The sequence below is a fragment of the Oenanthe melanoleuca genome, chromosome 6 (assembly GCF_029582105.1).
Source record: "Oenanthe melanoleuca isolate GR-GAL-2019-014 chromosome 6, OMel1.0, whole genome shotgun sequence".
Taxonomy (NCBI): Eukaryota; Metazoa; Chordata; class Aves; order Passeriformes; family Muscicapidae; genus Oenanthe; species Oenanthe melanoleuca.
In genome coordinates this window covers 21,878,473-21,903,342 of record NC_079340.1, presented here as the reverse complement: position 1 = coordinate 21,903,342, position 24,870 = coordinate 21,878,473, and the positions used below count along the sequence as shown (strand labels likewise).

The 24,870-nt window shown below is 41.3% G+C and overlaps 1 protein-coding gene across 2 annotated transcripts in view; it reads right to left on the bottom strand.

Moving 5' to 3' along the window:
• The window catches only part of ARMH3 (armadillo like helical domain containing 3), a 121,853-nt gene that overhangs the window by 30,422 nt on the left and 66,561 nt on the right, over nt 1-24,870 (bottom strand). For both annotated transcript variants that reach the window (XM_056494440.1, XM_056494441.1), the window contains exon 24: nt 3,135-3,213. In XM_056494440.1, coding sequence (XP_056350415.1) covers nt 3,135-3,213 — 79 coding nt within the window. The remainder of the gene's footprint in view (nt 1-3,134; nt 3,214-24,870) is intronic.

The window sequence follows — 24,870 nt, the reverse complement described above, 5'->3', positions numbered from 1 at the left end:
CAAGTGAGGAAAGATGCCAATAAGTGGCTAAGACATTCCCTGCTTCATGGTGAGGAACTACAGCAAGGTCAAAACAGTTAATGACTAGGAAGAATTCTGAGTTGGCCATGGCAAGGAAATGTTTTGCAGAAGGCACTGAGGTTCCCATAGTGTTTATGGACTGAAGTGGCTCATAGTTCACTTGCCCCTGGGAATCTCCCACTCTTTGCTGGAGACAATATGGGATGGAAAAGGTCTTTTCCCAGTATTTCTCATCAGAACATTGGATAAACCCCACAACAGTCAGCAAAGCAGTCCTATGAAGTCTTACAAATAAACTTGCCTAGACCAGAAACCTGTATATTCAGACTATGGTTCCTGGAAATCTCTAAGCCTGAGAACATACAATGGCATTAATAGCCTATGCTTAAAATAATCCCATGCCCATCATTTTCAAGGGCCTACAAATCCCCCCAGCATGTAATACTGTTAAAATTAATGCCTGTAAATAAAAAAGGAGAAAGCACTGGAATGACAGATTTAGAATAGTAATAAATAGACATTAGTAATTAACAAGGTAATAAAGGCTTCAATAGGATTAGGAAAAGAAGAAGATAGAGCAAAATCTCTTTCAGCTGATTACTTACCTACATTTAAGGATATTAAAATATAAAACTAAATAATTAAGTAAATAATCTCACATATGAACAGGTTGTCAGAATTTAGCTTCAGGTGAATTTGAAACAAAGCAGAACAGCTGGAAATTCCCCTCCAGCCAATGCTATGTCAAAGACATACTTGCCTGATTAGCAGGAGATTCTCAGATACCACAGAGGGGTATAGGAAGCCATATGAGAATGTGGTGAAAGACTAGTGTCTGAGAAGGAAATCTTCATTAAAAGGAAAAAGTTTGACCCTTAAAATTCTAAAAGCAAATGTTTTCAGTACAGAAGTATCAGTCGCCTGAAACTACTGGAATAACTTAAAGGAGAAAATGACCAGTCCCAAAAGTAGTATCTGTGTGTGGACATACAAGCTAAGTGATAGCATTAAATATTTCAATGTGGTACACTTCAAAAGAAGTGGGGGCTGTAAAGGATGGTGGATTCTGTGTAGAAAGTAGTTCAGGAGAACAGAGAAATGGGTAATTAGGTGAATACACAAGTTAAAGCAAAGGTATAGCTGGAAGGAAAACCAAAAAGGACAGAGACTGCAGCAGCCAAAAGGCAAGAATCCCCCTCCTCTTCCCACACACATTGGGTTTTCAGCTTACCCAATGAAAACAGCAAATTCTGTTAGCCCACAAAAGCCAGAGCCTGGCCTTGATCTGGGCCAAGGCCAACTACCAGCATGTCTCCTGTACTTAGAGCTACTGACAGAGGGGAAACCACAGTCCAAACACAGACCTGAGCTAATTGGCATAACTGAAAGTGGAGGCAAGGAGTCTCCATCTCTCTCTTCCTTCTGCAGTAAATTGCAGAGTGTTGAATAAATACCCTGGGACCACACACTCCCTTCACCATAGTGACATCTCCCTTATATCTCTGCAGTTCATCTGGGGCTATTATTGCTTTATTTTGTTTGATGTTCTCCCCATGTTGAGAGAAAGCACGAAGGGAGAAAAGAAAAAAGAGAAATCTGTCTGTCTTTCAACTTCCTAATCATCTTCCTCAAAATGCTTCATGCATCAGCACTGATTTCATTATCTGCCTGCTGCTAGGGATTTTATTTAAGAATAACACACAAGGAAGAAAGGATTTAACCTGACCTCCCTGAACTGCTGGGGGATGAATACTACATAGAGCTGACAGTGAAAAGCTAATTTCCTTTCTCAGACTAACTCAAAGACTATGCAAAATTCCCCTCTATCCAAGCCTCCAGTTTTAAATTGGGCTATCAAAGGCTTTTCTTTTATAGAGGCCTGGGTTGATGTAATCAGTATGTCATCAATGAATGAGGATTGATAACACAAACCATCACAAAGCATAGCTGTGGACACAGTGACTCTCAGAGGCAGAACAATAAGGAAAATTGAGCAAATTAAAACCAGTGTTCTTCTATCCAACTATACCAAGAAGAGAATAAAAACCAGTAGGGGCCACCTTTTCTTCTCCCCTGTACTGCATCAGTACAGCATTCATCCTAAGACTTTGGGGTGTTACATATTACAGATCAAGTAGGTTAATAAATGAAAAGGTTAGTGGGAAACAGGGAAGGGTATAATCAAGAAATAGCAAAACTATCATGGTCAGAAAGAGAAATGAATTGCAGAGCAGGATACAATCAGGACCTTTTAGCAAGCACAAGTATGGGATCCCATCCAGTGGAAGGGACAACCCAATGTAACTTAAATGAAATCTGTCCTGGACTGCATAAGAAATTTCTTCTCCAGAAGATTCAGAGTTGTTGATGCAGCTTTGCCTGGGATGATTCCCCAAGCTCTCATGGCAGCTTTGCATTTTGTCCACCACATGCTCCTGCAGAGTAATTTTTCTCTCTAAGAGTGATTAATGTATAATTCTGATATTTTATTTTGGGAAATAGGCCATCTCTTCCATTCCTGAGACCACTCACAGTAGCCTACTTTCAAAAAGCCACGTTTACAAATTTATGCAATACAAGCAGAACACGAAGACAGCAAACCAGGCCAAATTAAGGAAGGGAAACCTAACACGATCACCCTCTCTATTAAAAACCTCTGCTTTTTAAAATTGAACCCAACTGAATTAAATTACCCTAGAAAATTTCTACCAGATGTTGTCAGAGTTCTAGGCCCCCAATATAACCAAAAGAAAAAAAATCTATTCTCAACACTTCTCTGATAACTAAGTTTGCTGCCAAAAACTTCCTGTCCCATTCTAAATACCAGCATCCTCACAGTCTCCAAACACACTTGCTGACAATGCTGAATATTCTCCTTGCTTGTACCCATCCTTCTACATTTGTGGGACCAAAAATCTGTATGTAGTGGTAAAATTGGCTAAAGCAATTCTTGCTTTTCTTTCTCCCATCCGCATCTGAACGAGGAACATGAGAGTCCCACTTGCATCTCTCTTACTGCTGCCACATTATCAGTTTCAGGGAGCACAAAGTACTCCTGAACACCCATATTCCACAGGTCAACATGAAAAAAGGCCATGGCATGCCTGGCTTACCTGATCCTCAGAGAGCTGTGATATGTGATTCACTGCAGCATAAGACTCTATCTTCGGGTTGAAGTGATTGATGATGGCTCTGAAACAAAGGAGGGAAATTTTTCAGAGGTCTCAGGATACAGAGATACAGCAGAAATTCCCTGCCAGTCTGAGCAGGTACACATGGAGCCAGGACTGCAAGAAATTCCTCTCTCACCACAAAGTACTCTTTGCTTTGTTGAAGGCATGTTCCCTGCTTAGGCCAACCCAGGTCCTGACACAGGCTCACTGGAAATTGCAAGCACAGGAACCCTCCTACACATGTGTGCATTTGTCCCAGCAGACACTGGACTGTGCTTGCTGCTCTGGGAGGGAGAATTGCTGGGAGCAGCCTGCAAATTGCTCTGTGCTCCAGCAGAGTGACAGCAAACCTGGCCATCACTGCCCCATCCTGCTCAGGGAACTGAAGCTCCTGCAGTCACCTGACATTTTGGAGAACTTTGTTGCCTGATATGACGAAGCTGATGGTTTATTGCTTTGGATTTTCACTCAGTTAAAAATATTGTAGCTGGCTCTTACTTGTAGTCATCCATCACTACAACTACTACATTTTCAATTCTTACCATACTGACTTCAGTCCTCATCCCCAGTTTAGATCATTAGAGATAACTTATGTCAGTGTCCCAAACACAGCAGCAAACACTGGTCATTCCTACCCTTCTGTCTCATTTCTCACACTAGCTGCACCAATCCACATCACTCCCTTTCCCTTCCAGATGGATCTAGAAGGAGATGTGAGAAATCTAAAACTGAAAGCAGAATAACAATTGTGAGGAGGAAAATCCACCAAACTGCAGCTGGAGCATTTCCTCAGCCTTCTTTCTGCTTGTCAGGTGTTTGTAAGAGTGGCTCTAGCATGTCCATGCCTTTCCTGTGCTAAGGACACTAGAGCTGGACACTGCACCACAGGTGGGGTCTCAGAGAGCAGAGCAGAGGGACAGAATCACCTTGCTCACCCTCCTGGCTGTGCTACCTTCACTGCAGCATTCCCAAACACCTCATCAACACACCAGGTGCCAGTCAGCACACACAGCCAGTCACTCCTGCAGCATCCATACACACTTGGCACAGAGGGACTTCTGCCTTCTCACCAACCTTGACAGTTACATCCAGAAAACAAAATCAGCAGTGCCTCTATCAGGCTTCCCCTCTAGAGAAGGATAAACACACAGGTTGAGACATGCCCAGACTCTTCCCATTTCAGTGTCACTGTCCATTACTCAGCCTCTCCAACACACTGGTTTTCAAGCTGCATGTTTCATGCCTGGCTGGAGTCATATTTATACTCCTACAGGACACACTGCAACTTATTGAAAGAAAATGGAACACAGACTTACAACAACTTAACTTCTGGCTTGACAGAAGGTTTGTCAGCTCAGAGGGGTTCAGTGCACTCACGTGGTTCCAACATTTACCAGGGAACAGATTTAGCACTCATTTTTACCCACTGCTGTGAAGCACTTCAACGTGGGCTGCCTGCTCACAAAGTCCCTGGCTGGATCTGAGCTAGTGGAGCAGCACCTGCAATCACAGCTGGGATTTACCCAGTGAAAGCACAACCAGCAACCAGCTGCCACTGCAGTGAGAATCAAGAGACATTAAGGAAGGAAAAGAATTCAAGTCTCCTTCCTCATGTCCTGAAAGGTGAATGGACAACTCCTCAGTGATTAGATGAAATTCAGCTGTTTAATTTGTTTTAACTGAAGAATTCCTCCCCAGCCTATCTGCAGAGCTGTTTTCCTGAACCCACAGGCAGCCTGAGGCAGAGAAGCATGAACAACATGGATTCACTCCTGGCTCTGTGTAGCCAGATTTTTATTACCCAACATACTCACCAGGGCCAGGCTTTGCACATGGTGCAGCTCCTTCTCACTCATCTGCTATGAGAAATTCCACTGCTATCCAGGCTAAAAAGCACCTTTCTGCATCAGCTACTCTCATACACCTCTGCTATTCTTCCATCTCTCAAAATACATCTCGTCCCTGGAGCATGCTTTTAGCAACTGGCCTCCTGGGATATTCACTGATTAACAACTGCAATTCATTTTGCAGAGCTGCCTCTTCACTGGCATTTGATCCTGAGACAATGGGAGACCAGAACTCTGAAACACAGTGTCCCTGTTACTGACAAAAGAGCCAGTGGTTCTGCCACCATTAGTTCCCACACCAGCACATAACAGCTGATCCTTGGCAATGATTTATTTTTACACTGTGATTGCCTCAATGACTGCCACACCAGCCAGTAGCTTTGGGAAGGGAGCAGTTAAAGCACTTAGAAAAGATTTGTGATGATGTGTTCTACTGAGATCTTCATATTGATCATGGGGGGGGAAAAAAGAAAACCCTTATGTTTGGTATTCGTGAAGCATGAACATCTTCAACACAGTTGTAAAGCAAGGAAATGGTGAAGTGTCAACTGAAAGACAAAATGTTGCAGTTCCCACACAGCCTTCCATAGTACACACACTTATGTGTTTCCACACTGCCAAGTCCCTCGGTGGCCATTTGTCATACAAATTTCACAGAACTTGTGGGACACAATTCTCCAGGGACTGAGAGATGTCACTTCAGCAACACTGCCTCCTCTGACAGATCCACAGCTCAGCAGTGAACTGACAAGAGAGGACTTCACTGGACAAAGGAAGGATGCTGAACAAGCAGACGGCTAAGGAATTAAAAAGCTGGCTCCCAGTGTCTTGAGGTTAATGTTTATTGCTTTAAGGCAAGATCACCAGCCATCTCCACATGCTTTATTCTTCAGTCTCCTGGGGAGAGATGATGCATACCAGAGGTCTCCAAAAAACACACACCTCACATCACTTCTTTGTGCAGCTCTTCAAGCTACCTACACACCATGATGCCAGAAACATGTAGAGAGACATGTGAATGAAGCTGCATATTTCTCAGGATGAACAACCTAGGACACTTGCATTGATGTATGTTTGCATCTATTGCATTCATTTAATTCTTCATGAAGAAGAGAATGATAGCAGGAAAAATCACCTTGGATTTAGAAACCTCAAAGTGCAGATGAATCATTTATTTGTACTAGCTGTATCAATCATGTTGTTAGACAGTAAAAGCAGGTCCCACCAGAGTGGTGGATTGCCTCTGTCCCAGGGGCTAAGAATCTCAAAGGCAAGAGAACAGGGAAAGCACAGGAAAGCTCATTGGCAACAGAATAAGTAACAGTGCTGCTACTTACTGAGAGTCACAAAACACTTCAGTTTGAGATAAACTATGGATAGAAAAAACACAGAAAGAATACCAAAGGAAGAAGTAGAGAGATAGGAAAAAGGAGACAGAAGGGCAGATAGGATCAAGATAAACAGAGGTGAAAAACTGCAGAACAGGGAGGATCAGAGAAACAGCAACTGATCCCAGGGCAGTTTGTCCTCTGCAAACTGGAAAGCTCCAACTGGTGGAAAGTTTCTACTTTGGCTATTGTTGAGGCTGCAAAAACTGGCCAGTCCTGAAGTGACTGTTACTTGCCCTTTCTCCCGAAAAAACACATATGCTGGAAGGCGAGAAGCAGAAGAATCTCCATGTGGACCCTACTGTTTTTTTTGTTGCCTAAATAGAGACATCACACTGTGGCTCTCATGTAGAACTATGGTGAGAGAAGGAAACCTTCCAGGTAAGTGCATTCCCCTCCCCTCACAGTGATCAGTGCAGCAGCACTTGCTTCTGCAGTGGTTGCAGTAGCTCTCCAGACAGTAACATTTAAAAACTTAGGTTTATAGCCTTTAAAAACTGCCTAGAGTTACTCCTTGATAAACAGAAACAACCAGTACTGCCCTGCAAAGAGGCCCAGAGTTAAAAGAACTTCTGGAGACACAAAGTCTGACTGGAAAGGGCTCCTATGAAATCAAATATGACACGTATGGAAAGAAAAGGTTTAATTAATTCCATTTAATTTGCCACTAGTTGTAAAATCAGGTGTGAAAAGTGAAACACACCAGCACCACCCAGATACTGGTCCCACAAAGAAAAGGATCTTCCAGCCCAGGTGACCCACCATGGTAAGGAAGGTACCTTGCTCTCCTTAATCTCACAATGAGCTGGTCTGGGTCCAATGTGCAGGGAAAGCAAAATCACTATGCTCAGGCAGGCAGCATTTCTTCAGCATATTTTCTCTGACCTCCAGACTCTCCCCATCAAGTTATTGCAGATGAGCTGTCTAATACCCACTCTTGCCTGACAGCAGCTACATTGCCAGAGTCCCATAAGACAACACTGTCCTCTTATCCTGAGCAGAAAAGTAAAGCACTGTGGAGGTGTTGAAAGTAGGCTAAGGGAAGAACAGAAAGGCTGCAAAGCTTATTTTAGAGATGGGAATGCTGAGCCATCATTCCCTGCATGAACCTGGCCTTTGCACCTACTTCACAGGTCCAGCAGGCAGTGCCTGCCATAAAGTATTCTTGTGGACTCCCAAACATTTCTTGTACAATAAAAGCAACACCACAGGTTCCCTTCTTCCTACATTCCGCTAGAGTGGAAGAGAAAAGCAGCAGCTCTTGGCTGGTATTTACCCCTTCACAGGAAATCAAGGGGGACTTTATACTCACTGCAGACATTCATCTTCTCATCTGCTTGTGCCAGCACAGAGCACTGGGCAGTGAGGAATGCATCTCAGCCTTCACTGAGTGAAACAATGCACAGCAAAGGCAGCCAGTTCACTCTCCCTCTGCAGGGAAAACTGACATAGTCTGAGGTGGACAAATACTCCAGCACTAAGCTTCATCCATTATGAAGGCCAGGAATAGGCGAGCAGGAAAGGGCACAGTTGTCTTTCATCACACTCCACAAAGCTGCTTTACTACAAAAAGGAGGCTGAGATAAAGTAGCTATTGCTCAGGAGCAGGAATCAATAAGTAACCAGTTTCTCTGTGGTTTGTCACAGCAGTTCCCTCTCCCTCTCAAACATCTTAGTTTCTCCTTTATGAAATGGAAATAAGAGCAATCACTTCCACAAAGTGTTTTAAACCAACAAGGTGGTAAGAGCTTAGTGTTCCACTATGTGGTAAGTTGGAAACTGCTCAAGCACAAGGCAGCAAGTAAATTACAGACAATACAGAGACCAAAATAAACACAAACCCTCTCCTTTTCTCCTATACATGCTATCACAACCATGGCTGCTGGAGACTTATGTAAAGCTTCCAAGCCAATCTTCCTGCAGCACGCTGTGTCTCAGCAAGTGCTGTTTGGGGCAAGGATCTTGCTGACATTGCTCTCATAGGCACCCCCAGCACTCCAGACAATAAAATCCCATCTGTTCCATGCCTGCAACAACTAGATTGAGTTGCTCCATACGTACAATCCCACCTGGCAGGAGGTGAGAGGGTTTAGATTATTTTAACACACATGAAGCATTGCTATGAAGTACACATACCTACCATACCTAAGCTGTCTGCAGCAATTAAAAGCAAGAAAACTCCATGGAACCATGAATCAAATTCTTTCTTCGACTGTGGTTTAACTCCAGTCTGTTAAATTTCTTTTGCTCCTACAATTTAATGAGTACTGACATTAAGCTGAAAGTCCACAACTCACAGCGGGAGGCATCTTCTAGACACAATAATAAACTGCAGGGAAGAATCCAAGACAAAAGGATATTTTAGTCAAAAAGCACTTGCTTTACAGCTCACTGAAAATATCCGAGTCAGCACTGCAGCAATTTCACAGGAGAGGCAACTGCTACACCTGTTCAATTCTGCCACCCTGAAACCTATTGATCGTGATGACAGGTTCCATGGCAGAGGGAGATACATGGTCTATTTATTTAATAAGGAGGGGACAAAAGAGTGCACACACAGCAACTGAGCTTCTTGCATTTCTCAGCATGGTTTTACCAAGCTCCATTCTGCAAGGGCAGAAGCAGAACTTGTGCTTTCTGAACCACCAGGCAGCTACACAGTGCATCTTGACACTTGGCTGTTTGCTGGATACTAACCTGGCATCACCACACTCACAGGATATGCTGATTTTCTCTTTTTACAGTCCATGTCTATAAATTTAAGCCAAGCAAATAAAATACTTCACTTAGCTTCTATTTGTCTTCTTAACTAAGGAAATCCTCATGGGTGAGCAGTTAACTCATCTTTTGGAACAGTTGCACAACCTCACTTGAGACTACAATCTAGGGAATTTATCCACTCACCTATTTTCATGCAGCCAGTGCCTCACTGGAAATTAATCTAAGAAGCATTTCTGTTCCCTTTTCTCAATAAGTAAGCATCAGAATTCTTAGGCATATGTAACCAGTGGCACTGATAGTTTAAGTGGTATGAATGACAAAGTAAAAAATATTACCTAGGCATAGAGAGTGAAGCATAGGGCAGCAGACTGATCTGTGTTCCTGCTCATCTCCCAGTCTGTAAATGATTGTTCTACAACAAAGCCATCACTTGATAACAAATAGATTTCTCACCTCAAACATGTAATTTATGAGAGATCAAATGACATATTTTATAGCAAATTTCACTGCTCTAAAACAGCCAGCTAGTAGTGGTGAGAGTGTGGCAAGAGTTTACTTTTACCAAAGTAAAAACATTAAAAAGCCAACCCTTCATTACACCTCAATTCCAGAGAGCAGCAGTTAACTACACCTGCTCTTCTAACTACAAACAGAGCTGGAGCTGTGTGATGGAATAGAAACACCACAGATAGGGAAGCCTGTCCTCTGGGCTTGGGCTGCCAGCACTAAAACCTGCAGCTCAGTCTAGCATGCCCCAGGTGTGAGAGCCACCATGATACATGCCAGCATACTGGATTTTTAGGCACAATGTGTCTGTGCTTCTTCCACATCTGTGTTCCAAATTTTGAAGATTCAGCCAACTTTCAAAATGAGAAACTTTTCTGAAACTTCCTTAATATATGTATCTACTATATAGTAGTATCTACTGCCCTAGGGCTATGGTCCTGTTTTAATACCTGCACAGCACTATAACAAGAAATATTAATAAGGAAGTAAGTTTTTCAGAGCCTTAACAACCTTTTCTGCAGCACCTATTTCTCAGTTCCTTTACATCATACACATTCCTTTTTCCAAAGTTATTCAGCTGTACTAAACAAGTACAGTCCACAAGCCAAACAGGCTGTAGTTCTTTTAGTATCCAAGCACTCTGTGATGAAAACAGCATGACAGTCTCTTACAGCCAGTTGGTATAGAGCAGTGAAATGGGTTACAGAACACTGCCTTAACATCAAATACAGCCCTTCAGCCACACCAGCTTTTAACTCCCATGTACAAGGCAACCTGCTCTCTAAAACAAACAGTAAGGTATGGAGAAACAATTAATCCAGAAGGTGAGAAATAAAAAAACAAAACAAGTAAAAAAGAGGGGGTAAAGGCACATTCGACATTAGGTTACCATACATGTTTGCATGCCCACCTTCTCTGTTTAGGACCTGAAGTAAAGCATTATGGCAAATATTTATTCTCTGTAAGTGCTATAAGTGGGTCAGCATCTACCCATTGCTTCATAATTCAGGTTACAGGATGCCATCTAAACCTCCTGAGACAAGACACATTGCAAAACCTCAAACAGAATCTTAACCTGAAGTTTTAAAAATTACTTTTAGTATCTTCATTAGGATTTAATCACAGGATGCTTAAGTTTGAGGAAAGCCTGGATTACTGGATGCTGCATCTAGCACAGAATACCATACTGATGCACACACCAGCTTCCAAACACATCAAGCTAGGAGAGTTAGAAAGTTTATAAGTCATCCCACTGGGACCTTTTAAAGCTCTCTGAGAAAGGCTCTGAGTAGGCTGCTAGCTTAATTAACTTAGTGAAAACTTGCCATCAACCCTGTATTACCTAGAACACACTGGAAAAGACTCTTATTACCTTATTTTGTCAGATGTGAGCCAGCAGGTATTGCATGAGGCCCTGAACACCCTGTTTGCAGGCTGTGGCAGCAAGACAAACCTCTCCCTTTAGGTCATGGAGCACAACCTTATTTTACTGACTCAGTAAATTTAAAACTTGTGCCTGCAATGGAAGTCCCAGAGGGAAAGGAAGGCCCTGAAGCATCAGCATTTGTCTGTATTGAGTGAGTAAAGGGTTAGAACAATGCAATTGAGTCGTGAAGTAGCTGGATATTAAATTACAGAGAGAGGAGGGGAAGGAACATTGTCTAAGCAAGAATCAGCTACAGTCAAACCTACTTCGCAAAGGAAATTAAGATGAGTCCCACAACGGTATTTAATTAACTTAATTACACCAAGTGTCAGCTAGAGCTATACCTGCACAGCCACAAATATCAGGGATCACAACATCAGCCTTTGAGACACTACCAACTACCATGCCAACCAAGACCCATTATTTACAGTCCAATCCTCTGAAAATAAAAGATGCTGCAAACCTCACAACGTTTTTCTTGTCAGACAGGTACAAATGAGAATCACATCTGCTGAAAAATGCCTAGTGGAATTCAGATCCTTCCAAAATCCAGGACCAAGACTGAGGCATGGATTCTGTTGACACCCCCAGACACATCCCAAGTGAATACCACATCCTCAATAAAAATGTCACCCCACACCACCTGGGCCAAGGTGAAGTTGGTTTTCAACATCAAGGAAAGCCAGAGTCAAACAGCATTACAGCTGAATGAATGGTACTCTTTTTAGGATATTTATGTCATGTCTGAAAGACTGGAGGACCTGTAGTTAAGATTCTGTTTTCCCAAGATAGGGCACCTGGTTTATGGACCAGTAGAGACCTTCATCTTACCTCCTTTGCTGTATTTCATGTACACCCATCTTCTTCCCCATTTAATTGCCTTAACCAGACCCATCTCCCTGAAAGCCAAGCCCCTTCCAACCCAATACCCACACATCTCACAAATATCTACACTACTGAGATCTCTACTGTCAGAGGTGATGCCCAGAAGAAGTGATTTATAGGCATTGATCAAGTTATCAGCTGAGTTACTGGCAACAAGCACACTGTAAATCTGTTGTACCTGCAAAGTGAAATGCCACAGATAAACTCGTCCTGTGCCCACACACTCCCAGTTCTGGACAAAAGGAGGATTGAGAGTCAACTCATCACAGCCACAGAACAACCTACCTTATCCAGGGTTTCTAGAATCACTTCAATAGTCTTAGGGTTTTCTGGGTTTTGCTTTTACTTTACTCATCCTTATCCTGCAATCAATTTCAGGCAAATGTTGACAAAACCCATTCAGCTGAATCGGCCACTGACGTGCAAATCTTTGGGAACAGACTCTCCCACATGACAGAAGTAAAGAAACTTAGTTATTTTTTCATATCACCCACTATCATCCTTGACATATCCATACATGCTCATCTCTCCCTCAAAGCTTTGGGTTTGTAATTTAGACACACACTTATCTTCTGCTCTGTTCTCTGTACAGGTGTTAGCAAAAGCAAGGCCAGTGAAGTGCATTTTCTATTTCAAAAGTGAAGTATGGCTCTTCAGTCTTAGAAACAGCAGCACATCAAATAGTTTAGAGTTAACTGCTGATGTTTTCTCATCCATCAAGTCAAACAAAAAGCCGAACTCCTACAGTGTTCTGCTACTGATATGTCTTTCGTGCTTTAGGATATAAGTGTTTTTCAAGGCTCTTACAAAAACATAATGCAAAAAAAGGCCACATGATTTTTAATCAGTTACATGTGACATAATACAGGTGGCAGAAGATCTAAAAGATCTAAGGAATGAGTACAGGACTTTATGGAAGGAGAGCTAAAGGTTTGCCTCTGCTTTTTCCTTATAATTGCTAATACACAACTACACACCACGGAGGTACTTTAGTTCCAACCAGGGCAGTAGCTTTGGATAGCTCAAGCCAGTTTCTTTGTGAAGCTTAAGCTGCACAATTCTTACACCAACAGCTCAAATTCAACATTCCAGATCCTGAGCCAACCTCTGAGTTGTGCAACACAGTGTGTGTTCTATCCCCTCCATCCTTGTATTCAGTTGGTGCTGAAAAGCTTTGTAGACACTCAGTAGTTGGGGAAGGCCACACAACTTCCCAATTCAGCTATCACAACTGGGGTCAAACAAATACACCTTATCCATAATCAAGTGCAAATGCAAGGGGAAAAAAGCAAACTTAACGACAAAATCCCTATTGTGTTGCAGTTTTTCAAAAATAATTAATACAAAAAAGGAAGTCACCACACTTGGTTGCATGCATTTCTCTGAGTTCTATTTGATTCAGAATTGCTCAAGTGAAAAATAAAATCTAAGCATTAAAAGGCTGTTGAAATCCTGACTTGTCATTTCACATTGTCAAAAATCTCAGCAGTGTTGACTACTTGTCAGCTATATGATTTTTCCTCAGTTCCTTTTAGCTCTTCCATTCAAAGACTGAAGGCAACACTTCTCTGGTGGTCCAACCACTGCAGCAGGCTGATTCCTATTCCTGTCCATCCTAACCACTCTTCTGTCTGCAGGCAAGGGGCCAGAATATTTTTCCTGGCATTGCTTGTGAACTAGCATTAGCAAAATCAGCCTAACACTAGAGATGTTTGAGATAGGAGTACTGTCATAGACCATGAAGGGAAAGCTGCATTTTAGAAAACATGAAGGAACAAGTATACCTTTTAAAAAAGGCCTTCAGCACATCTACAGGTCACTATTACAAAGTTTTAAACTGTCAATGATTACTGCATGCTTTTGTGATATTGCAGATTCCACCACATTTAGAGAGGAAAAAAATTTGCATGCCTTCTTTCCCTTGGCTAGCATTCCTTCTGAGCATATGCATAATTACTTACTATTGATAGGCACACACTTGGAAATTTCTGACAACTTAACCCAGATCCAGCACTGCTTTAGCTTGACTGATGCAGCATTTACTGCCAGGTAAAATGCTGTAAAAATCTTGCTCCAAAATCTCTAGTCCAACTTGCAGCAAAAAATGTGTTAGAGCAACAGAAAGCAATCAGGCTTGCTCACTGTTCACCTACCAAACCCTCTTTTCCCTTCACCCACACTACTCTTGCTGAAGACATCTTTTTCCTGACTGTATGTAAAAAGCATTCTTTGCCAGCAGCTCTCCAGCTAATCTAAGTTAGCTTGCATAGCAAAATTTTCTCGTCTGCTGAAAGACTCCTAAAGGAATTAAATCATGCAAGTCATTAGAGAACTTTGATTATTATTTTAAATAACAGGTCAGATTATTATAGAACTCATTCAGTATCAAAGTGATTAATTGCTGCTTTAACAGCCAGGGTGGGTTAGCCCTGGCTGGATGTCAGGTGCCCAAAGCCACTCTGTTCAGCTGAACAGGTGAGAGAATATATAATGAAAAGATTCTGGGTTGACATAAGGACAGGGAGAGATTACTTACCAGTTACCAACATTGGCAAAACACACTCAGCTTGGGGAAGTTAGTTTGCCAAACAATCAGGGATAGGTAATGTGACTCCTCACACTCTTCCCCTGCTCCAGTGTGGGTCCATCCAATGGGAGACAGTTCTCCAGGAACTTCTCCAAGCTGAGTCCTTCCCACAGGCTGCAGTTCTTCAGGAACTGCACTGATGTGGGTCCCTTCACACAGTGCAGCCCTTCAGGAACAGGCAGCTCCAGCAGGAGTTCCTTCTGCAGGACCATGGTTCCTGCCAATGAGCCTGATCCAGTGTGGGCTCCACTCTCCATGGTGCCACAGGTCATTCCAGGAGTCTGCTCCAGAGAGGGCTTCCCATGGGCTCACCTTTTGCCCTCTTAATTAAGTTATCTCAGAAGCACTACCACTGTCACTGCTGGGCTCAGGCTTGGCCAGGAGTGGATCCACCTTGGAGCTGGCTGGCCCTGGCTCCATGGGACAGAGGAGAAGTTTCTGGCAGCTTCTCACAGGAGCCATCCCTGTAGCCCCTCACCAAACTCTTGCCACACAAACCCAATACAACAGCCAGCATGTACTCACTGAGGAAAGGAGCAAAGTGATATGGGCTGTGGCATTTCATGCTAATGAGCAACAGCACTTGGCAGTTTGCAAGAGCCAAGGCTTGGCAGCGTGCTCATTATTCAAGAAAGCTAAAACTGTATAAACCTCTTCCTGGAAAAAAAAATTGATGTGGAAAGCAAAAAAGGATTTAAACCCAAACAAATAAAGCAAAAACATGAATGCTGTCTAAAGGGCAGAACTGCATTTGGATTCACAGACAAGCTGTAAAATAATTCAACAAGAAAGGTGAATAAAATTTAGAAGGGTATTTTTTTTCCCTTTCCATATTTGTCTCTAAATTGAGTTGATTCAAAATTTTGGACAAAATTCAAGATTTCAGTTCAATTTTGACATACAAGGTTTGGGATAAAAATGACAAACCTGCATGTTAAAAGCATCCAGCTATTTTAAAAAGTGAGACAATATTTCAAAATAAGAATTGGCAAATATGGGAAAGTGTTTTGATTTCAGCTGTACACCAGAAACTGGTTATCCAAGTTCTTTCCAAGCAATCTGTAAAATAAACCCACTGGCTCCAGCACAGAGTATTTCCTCACACACTGCACATATACACAAAACAGACCTACCAGGGCTCCTCTTGCCACAGAGCAGGACTCTCATCTCAAGATCTGTGGATCTCTAAGCCTCCAGACACAACATCCCTGCATTCAGAAGAGATGTGCAACTGCTCTGCACAAGTGCCTGGCAGGAGGCCAGAGGTGCTGGTAGCAGGCCCAAGTCTGGGGTGTGTTGCAGGCTGGGCTGCCTGTTAATGCTCAGCATGTTCATCATTCTGCCTTAATAGAAGCCAATATATTTTCCCCGACCTTTACTTTCCACAGCTCTCAGAAAGCCAGAAAAATTAATATTCAGGCAAATTCCAGGTTTCATTCTGCATAGTGATGAAGAGTTTCATTCTGCATAGTGATGAACAGGGATTGCCAGCAGACAAACAAAGAACCCCTTGCCTCAATGCAAGTGGCTCAGGAGAGCAGGAGTAAACAGAGTGCTTAACCCCTGAATACCAATGGCAAACCTGAGTCTGACTTGGTGCCTAAAAACACCTCTGCCATTATATAGCAGACAGAATTATGGGGTGGTATGAAAAGAGTGAAGACAGACTTGCAGCCCTTGCAGATTCTCTGCAGTTACATGCTGGGGCAGCTACTAAAAGCTCCAAACAGGTTGCCCTGGGCTTTTTTACACCCTCCTTTGGAGCAGCTCTTCATGACCCAGCAATAGATCTGCATCAAGTATTGACTGCTTTTCCTTCTTCCTTTAATGGTTTTTAACATATCAATCACACCATCACTTTTAAGTATTTTTAACCATTCCAGGAAAATTGCAGCCAGGCAGCTGCTGAAGGTCGAGTTCTCTTCGAGCTCTGCAGGAGCTGAGATTCACCACAATTCACAATGGCACAGCTCAGCACAGTTTCCTTTCTCCTGGTGGTGGGCATCATTAAGATTCAGTTCCCACCTAGTTTTACACACAAAGAATTGCTATAGGACTGCCAGTCGTGTTCCAGTTGCAGAGTATCTGCATCCACAGACACAGGGGGCTCTTCCAGGTGCCAGGCTTCAGACCCTGAAGCTGATAAACAGGTTCTCTTGTGCCAAAGGGTGTCCTGGCATTCTCAAGATCACAGTGCTCAACAATACCAACACTTAAGCTTACTCTATATGTATGCACTTTTTAAAAAAAAAAAGAGACTGTGCTGAAATAATCAGCATATTTAACCCTTCTTTGGGTTTGAGGACAATTCTTAGCATGATTTACCGCTCCTGTCCATTAATTCCAAGACTAAACATGGAAAACTGAGTAAAATTCATTCAGTAAAACATTATTTTTAAGGCTTCTCTGAAGCACTCTAGCTTTCTTTTGCTACTACAACCAAGTACAAAATTCTTTCCGTTCTGAAGCACAGTGGGAAAAAACCCTTCTCCCCTAAAAAAAAAAAAAAAATTAAACATTACTACTGAATATTTAAATAAAAGATGTAATAATTTAGCTTGAAGGCTGAGCTAGTGAACAATTTCTCCACAATTCCTTGCAGCACAAGTGCTTCATCCTGGGCCTTCTCTCAGCACAGCCATCATGGTGACTGCAAACTGCAGAAAAATTAAAAGCTTGTGGCCTACTGACATCTCCTTGAATCTTACCTCTGTCTTGTGATCCTAAGAGTAAAAATGTCTCAAAATAATTCTCAGGGCTGCTCATCTGCTTAATTGCTCCATAGATAAATTTCAGTATGCCTATAACTGATGTACTGGAGGAGAAATCTCTCATTGGAAAGATAAAAGCCAAAAGCACAAAAATCCAGAGGGAATTTTTAAAGTTTTAAATGTAAAATGATACCTTTGATCCAATCTACCTGATTCATGACACTACAAGCTAGTAGATCAGCTTATGTGAACTTTTTTGTATATTACATTTTTCAACATTACCCTAACATCATTACTCTCATGTCAGTAGCTACCTAGAGCACACTTCACCAAGGTATTCTATTCAGATAGGAACAGGAGGAGAAAACCTTTTCTTTCAGTCCTTTACTACAGTGATTAATTATCTATTAAGAAATGGGTACGCAATTTGCAGCTGCAATTTGGTTTTAGTGTCTAGCCCTATAGTCCTTTTCTGGTTTGGTATTTTATCTCATCAAAGATGCTTGAACAGTCTGAAGAGTATACCACAGGTTTTGTTTTAAAGAGATTATGATGCTGAAATCTTGAAATCACCAGTTTCTCATAACTGAGGCTTCTCTGTCCTTTTTCCAATTTATCAATATCCTTTTTTTGAAACATATCCTTTTTCATGCCACCATAAAATCACTTTCTGTCTCTTTTTAATATTTCTAGGGTTAAATAAACCTCTTCAGCTGAATATTTCACAAAAGACCTAGAGTAAAGCTGTCAGTCAACGTTTCTTGAAACACTGCTTCTCAAGATACAGCCCATTTTTGCAAACTGGCATTTGTCTTTTCAAGAATTGCCTGACAGGTTAAAAAGCAATTCATATCACATGCTTAATTTACTTCATGATTTAACCTTCTGCCAGTCTTCCCGTAACTTGCAACATTCATAAGAAATTCTTATGTCCCTTCTGATCACTGAAAAACTTATGTAGCACTGTTTTCATGCTTATCACCTAAGAAAGGCACCCTCCTTGTCTTCTACAACAAGTTCTACAACAAGTGCTCTGTCACATCATTCACTCTTAGAATCTCCAGCATTGTCACTGATGCCCACCACTAGCTCCAAAGGAAACACTGAGTTTCACACATCCATAGAACCTCAGTAATCTCTGCTATAAAACTCACACACAAAGCCTCTTAAATACAACTTCTCTCTACTGTCATGAGCTTCTCAGTTGAGCAGATGAGCTATGATGGTCAGCAAATAATACTTGGGGCAGCAATACTAAGCCAAGTCACACCAGCAGCAATCTCAAGGAGTTCTGAAGTCTTGCCCTCTGCTGACATTCAAAAGCTCTCCAAGTTCCTCTAGGCATCTGAAAGTCCTTCAGCAATGAATACTAACATATGACCACAAATTCCTAAGAACACTTTGCCAATGGACAACTGTTTATATAGTTTGTCTGCTTTAGCCAAGACCAAGTGCTTGCTGATAAACAATTTGAGGCAGAATTAGTGAGTTCTGTACTACTTCTACTGCTGTTGTCTGCAATGTCCTATTTGATCACATCAGCATTTTTGGGGCCATCAAGTCCAGAAAAGTGACAGGAAGACAAGTCTCAGCCCTGACAATGGGCTGCATCCATGTTTCCTCTCAATTAACAATGCTAATAGCATGTAGACACATTCTTCATCTTGCAGTTATGGTAACTGCCAGGGAAACATTGATTAGAATCAATTTCTGAGCATACAAATACATTCTCTTTCCTCTACAGGAACCACTGCACATCAGCTGATCTCTCCAATGCAGAGAACTCAAGATGCCATGCCCACAGACCACTTTGAAGAAAAATAAGCCTTGATATGATGGATATTCCTAACTGAACAATGTAAGAAATACCACATCCTTTTACCTTTTTTCCTTCTTTACACATAATTGAATAGAACAAAAATCCAATTAAATTTCTAAAAAGAGGTCACCTTTAAAACTCCCATATACTTTCTACAAGACTGCCAAGGACTGAGTCCATGCACATCTGGACCTAGTCCAACCTGAAATACATTTTTGGTGCCCTAAAGCCCATAGAATTTCAAAAGGACAAATTATTCATCAATGTCCCCTATGTACTAAAATACATCCTGCAATGTTGCTGGCACAAAGTGGCTGTTTGCTATGAGTGGGCAAAATGATTTATTTAGTATATATATACATATAGCTTCTGAGGCACTGCAGTCCTGGTGACACAGAGGCATACAAATGTTAGGATTATGCAGATAAATCACAGGTGCAGGACTGGATTCAACTATATTTCCACTGTGTGTGTACATATATAATCTACAAATAGTTTCATCTGAAGTTTTGTAGTTGTTTAACATTAAAAACTCTAGCTTTCATTAAAGTTGATTACCACTTTCAAACACCTATCTTTCTGCCCCTGTGTATTGACTAACACATTAAGCTAGAATAAGACAATACACTTTTTGCTTTACAGCTATTGAGAAACTCCTAACCATGATTAGATTAGCTCTGTTCAACTCAGACCAAAATGATTTCTGGGATGTTCCCACAGCACATTTCATCTAGTACATCTGCATTATTTATAGCATTTACACAAGGTGAATTGAAGGCTTTTATAAACTAAGACACAAATCAATACAAGCTCTTAGCAGATGGGGCCTTAGTAGGGTTCCACAGCAGCATTGTTCCACATCAAGCAAACTCTTTCAACTAAATAACTGGTAACACAGAAGGAAAGTTTTGTTTAGAAAGTCAGGAATTACAGACACCCTCAGCACCCAGCCTTTTCCAGGGGAACTGCACCTGCATCATTTAGAGCCTGAACAGTCAGGACTAGGTTTGTATACAGCAGGCAGCTTGAGCTGCTTCACAACAGTCCACGAGCATCACAATAGCTCTGTTTGCCTCCCCAAGCCAAGATAAAAATGCTGTAACACAGATGGCTTTCCCTGTAAGAGGTTCCATGGACTGGGTACCAACTGGATGGGAAGCAAATTCAGCCTGGCCCTCAGTCAGATCAGCACTGAGCTCTGAAAGAGACCCTTCTCAGCCCCCACTGTGTTGGTTGTAGGAAGCACAGGTAGGGATGTAGAACTGGCCTGTGGGACCAGCCCTGGACAGCAGAACCAGCTGGAGCCACAGGTCTTTGCTCCTCAGCAAGGGAAAAATCCTCCTCACCTCCATACACAGGTAGTCTGGAGACAGCATTAGGATATGTGGCCTCACCTGCTTCCAGATAACGCTCCTTTAGTTCACCTTGACTGGTTTTCACAGATAAACGCTCATCACAAAGAACTGATGATTATTTGAGGCACAGCAGAGATCAGATTACCCTGACCCTTTTCTTTTCCTAACTCATCTAACTTGTGCACTGACAATTCTCAATAGTTTTTTTTCCTTTGGATTAAGCGAAATCGAAAGTTGTCTTCAGAGATGTCAGCAAAAGAACCTTTTATACATCTATTTATAGAGCAGTGCATTGGGATCTACAGTAGCCAGAAGGAAAAAGGAATGAATGATAAATTATCCAACATGAACTTCCTTCAGAACAGTAACATGCAACAGAAAAAAACCTGATTATATTCCCGCTCAATTCCTTGCTCTAACAGATGGAGTAAAAAGGTCTGTCCCTTTAATCAAATTTAAAAAACAAAGGGCCTTTAACTTGTAATTTTTTTAATCAAAGAAGTCTCAAAAGGCTCCATCAAATCACCCTTTTTTAGCTGACAAACAAGAGGCTACTGAAACTAGAAGACTTTTATATTTGGGTTGGGGCTAGCAAGTAAGAAAAAAAAGACAAAAAATCCTATTAGTCTTAATTAAAATCATGTATTACTCAGCTGGCACAGGTTTTACTTTCATGAGGTTTATAATGATTCTGACAGTTCTTCATGAGCTCTTTCTGCAGAAAAAAGGAACAGTGACAATGACTGGGAAGGAAAATGTTCCATGGTTATTCATTCTACTCTTGTCTTCACCAGTGCTCCAGAAAATCATGCACTACTCTGCCACTCCAAAAAAAGAGCAAAAGGTTGCCAAAGAGGAGATGAGCTCATATTCTTCCTTAGACATCCCTTTTCTAAATTACCACAGACAGTATTTCCTGTGCACACACAAGTAAGAGCAGAAAGCCACAGAAAGGCCTGGAGACCTCTTCTGCATACAATGAGAGCGTGGGTCAAAGTGCAGGCAAGAGATTCCTTCACCTAACAATGAACCCTTACAGACCCTAAGATGGGAATTCAGCCTTCTCAACTTGAAAGCAGTGACAGATTGAACAAACCATGTAAACAGCCAGCTGTGTGACTGTAAGCAAACTGCAACCCCCCCACCCTGAAAGCAGAGGGAGGGGGATGCTGGCGTGTTCATTTACCCTTGGCTAAAGACTCTGAAGCAATTAACTTATTCCTGAAAAATGCTGACAGATAAAATTTATGTAAACATTTAAAAATTATGTAAACATTTAATTCAATAAATTAAAATACTGAATTAGCAAAGGCCTCTGTGTCCATGCTTCAAAACTGTCTAGAATTTGGAGCTCAGGTAACAGTATAAAAGCAGACAAAAACAAAATTATACTGCCCCAAAAAGAACCCTTACTTCCAGCCATATACACTTCAAGATAAAAAGTGAAGCAGAGATGACATCTGTATGATCCAGCAACCCATGATTAAATTCTGTTCCATTAATTTGTATAATCATTGCTTTAAATTCACGTAACTTTTTAGACATTCCCCATCTTAACTAAGCAGAGCATGAAGCAGCATCTCTTTGGTTAGAGCTTGTCTGATCTTCTGATGCAGCCTCTTCTAACAGCTCCCCTTCACCTTCTCTCAGACATTTGGTAATTTTTACTAACTCTTCTGTATATTCTCAGCCATCTCTTCCAGTCTGAAGACTTGTCAGGTATATAAATGTTCTTCATAACACACCTGGTTCCATGCCTTTGGTCATTCTTGACGCCCCTTTCTGAAACTTTCCTAGTCCTCCTATAGCCTTTTGAATTTTCTAAGCTCTGGATAGATGGAAAATTAAAGACTAGGTTAACAAACACAAAAATTTGCCTTGCCTTTGGGAATAAATTATAATAGAAGATAACACACTCTTTTCTGAGGGTGAGGGGTTAAACTGAGAAGCAAATTTTTTTAAAAAAAAGTTATTACAGCTGGGTAAAAGAGAAGCTCTATTTTAGACCAAGAGATCTGAATTATTTTAAACACCACAACAGTTTAATTGATATATATTACATATTTTATCTAGAGTGGTATAGCAGAATAAACATTTAAAAATAAAGAAAACCAACAATTTTTCAACAGTCTCTGTAATATTATTATGAGAACATTCAGTTATGTGCAAATCCCAGTCTTGGCACTGCAAAAGAATAGAGGGTTTTTGTGTGTGCATGTGAGAGGTAGTTGCATATGTAGTGAGGTCCCTGACTGAGGAAGGGAGCATAAACTAAAATTCTAAAGGCTGGGATAAGTCTGGTAATGAAAACTTAAATTAATTTTTTCTTAAATTTTCCTTAAATTTTTTACTGCTGGCCTCCTTCAGTAATTGTAGGCTGTCACCACAATTCTAGTGCTGTTCAACTTCTTGTGTTTCCATTTTCCAAGTTTTCAGGAAAAAAAAAAAAAAAAAAGTGTCTTTGATTACGGTCACAGAGTACAGAGAAGTCCTCCAAGAACAAGGAAAGCATCCATGGTCCTTCCCTCCAAATTTGCTCTGAAACATCAACAGCACAGAATACTGAACTGCTAATAGTATTGATTTTCCAGCTGAGAGCAAAAGCAAACATCCTGGACACTCAGTGAGCTTTACACTTCTCAACAAAAGGAATTTATCTGGATAAATTCCTGTTTGTGTAGCAACCCTGGAAATTTGCCTCCACGGCTGCGGTTCAGACTTTCCTCATTCCTCATCCTAGACTGTCACATAGTGAACCTGTGCAAGATTAGAACCATTTCTGTGTTTCAGCAGCACACCAAAGAAAATTTAGAAAAATCTCAGGATGTACCCTCTACAGTGTGTGATACTTCTATAAAGGAACCCAGAAAATTTCTGGGAAAAGGGCAGTGTGATTATAGAATGGTGGTCAGAAGAAAAATACAGACAACATTCCTGAGGGTAGGAGAAAGCATGCTGTGCTTAACAATTTAATAATTAAATTGGAGAAGAAAATACCACTGTAATTAACATACAAAGAACCAGCATAGCCCAGCTAATCTCATCATGAAGAGATTGAATAAAGTAGCACGCATTTTACAGAGCAATTTAATCTGGCAAGCAATTAATCGTAAGAGCACTAAGTCAAACGAACAGATTTCCCTTTAAGGAGATCACATTCATCATCTGTAATGTATTCTAAAACTCAATTTGTTAGCCAGCCCCTGAATTTTACTGAAGACATTTACTGTCTTCCTTCAGTGAAAAGTGATCTCTGACTGACAGGAGGGAGTGGCATCAGTCTTTTTGAAGTGGCTACCCTGTTAGCACTAACAGGTTCTCAATCACTGCTGCAGGAAGCAAATAACCCACATACAGTGTAACAGCAGGTATGAGTTTTCACAGCCCTTCCATTGCAGAAAACCCTACAATGGTATCTCTCACACTATATGAATCACACCTTAAACCACAGACCAACATGATCTGATCTATCTCTAACATTCTGGAGCTGATAACATTACTGATGGGGTGACTGAAAAAAAAAAAAAAAAAAAAAAAAAAAAAGTCAAACCCACAAAAAAATCTCCACCTTCCTTGCTCACTGAAAACCTCTGCAGACATCTTTTACCTGGGCTCCTCCTGGTGCAAATATGGGGTTCTGGCTCTCCCCATTCTCTCATATTCTCAGCTTCAAAATAATCCTTTCTTGTTCAGATTGCATGATTCTAACAGATGACAGGTGTGCCCCAGACTCTCAGTGCTTTTAATTTCAGAAAACCCTTCACTTCAAACTTATTTATTCATGATATTCCCTCCCTATCCATTTGTTCCCATTACAAACTACCCTTCAGCTTCAGAAGCTGTTCTACATCACTTTTGTTTTCCACTACATTAGCAGTATCCAGTAGTTTTCTCTTTGCTGGATTGGGCAAAGCATGAGCCAAGAGTCCTTTGGAAGAAAATCATGATTCCTGATGCTTGTCTGCACCTGTCTCCATACAAGTTTATCTTTCTATAAGATGAATTTGAAGGCTCCTCTCTTCCTAGGAAAGGAAAAAACAGAAAGTCTATCTTCCCGTGTAGATGGCATTATTTTTCTTCTGCCTGAGCGTACAGTTCGGATCATGAAGATTAGCAGGCTGAAAGCAATCAAAGCTCACATCCTCTAAGTGCCCTTGGCCCAAACTGATTCCCCTCCAAACACAGCAAATACTTTAAAAATAAAAAAGCATGAGCAGAGAAAAGGGGCCTAAGAGCCCCTCAGTACAGTTAAGTCTTAACAGGGACCACTAAACTTTTACTAAAACATATGTGATAACATTCCATCCAGGAAGCACACAATGAGGCTATTGGCCATGTGGGAACAAAAGCTTGCAAGAGACATACAACTTATGCCAATGCTTTCCTGCCCCACTGTCACTCCAAATCAATTCAAAGGACAGATTTCTTCA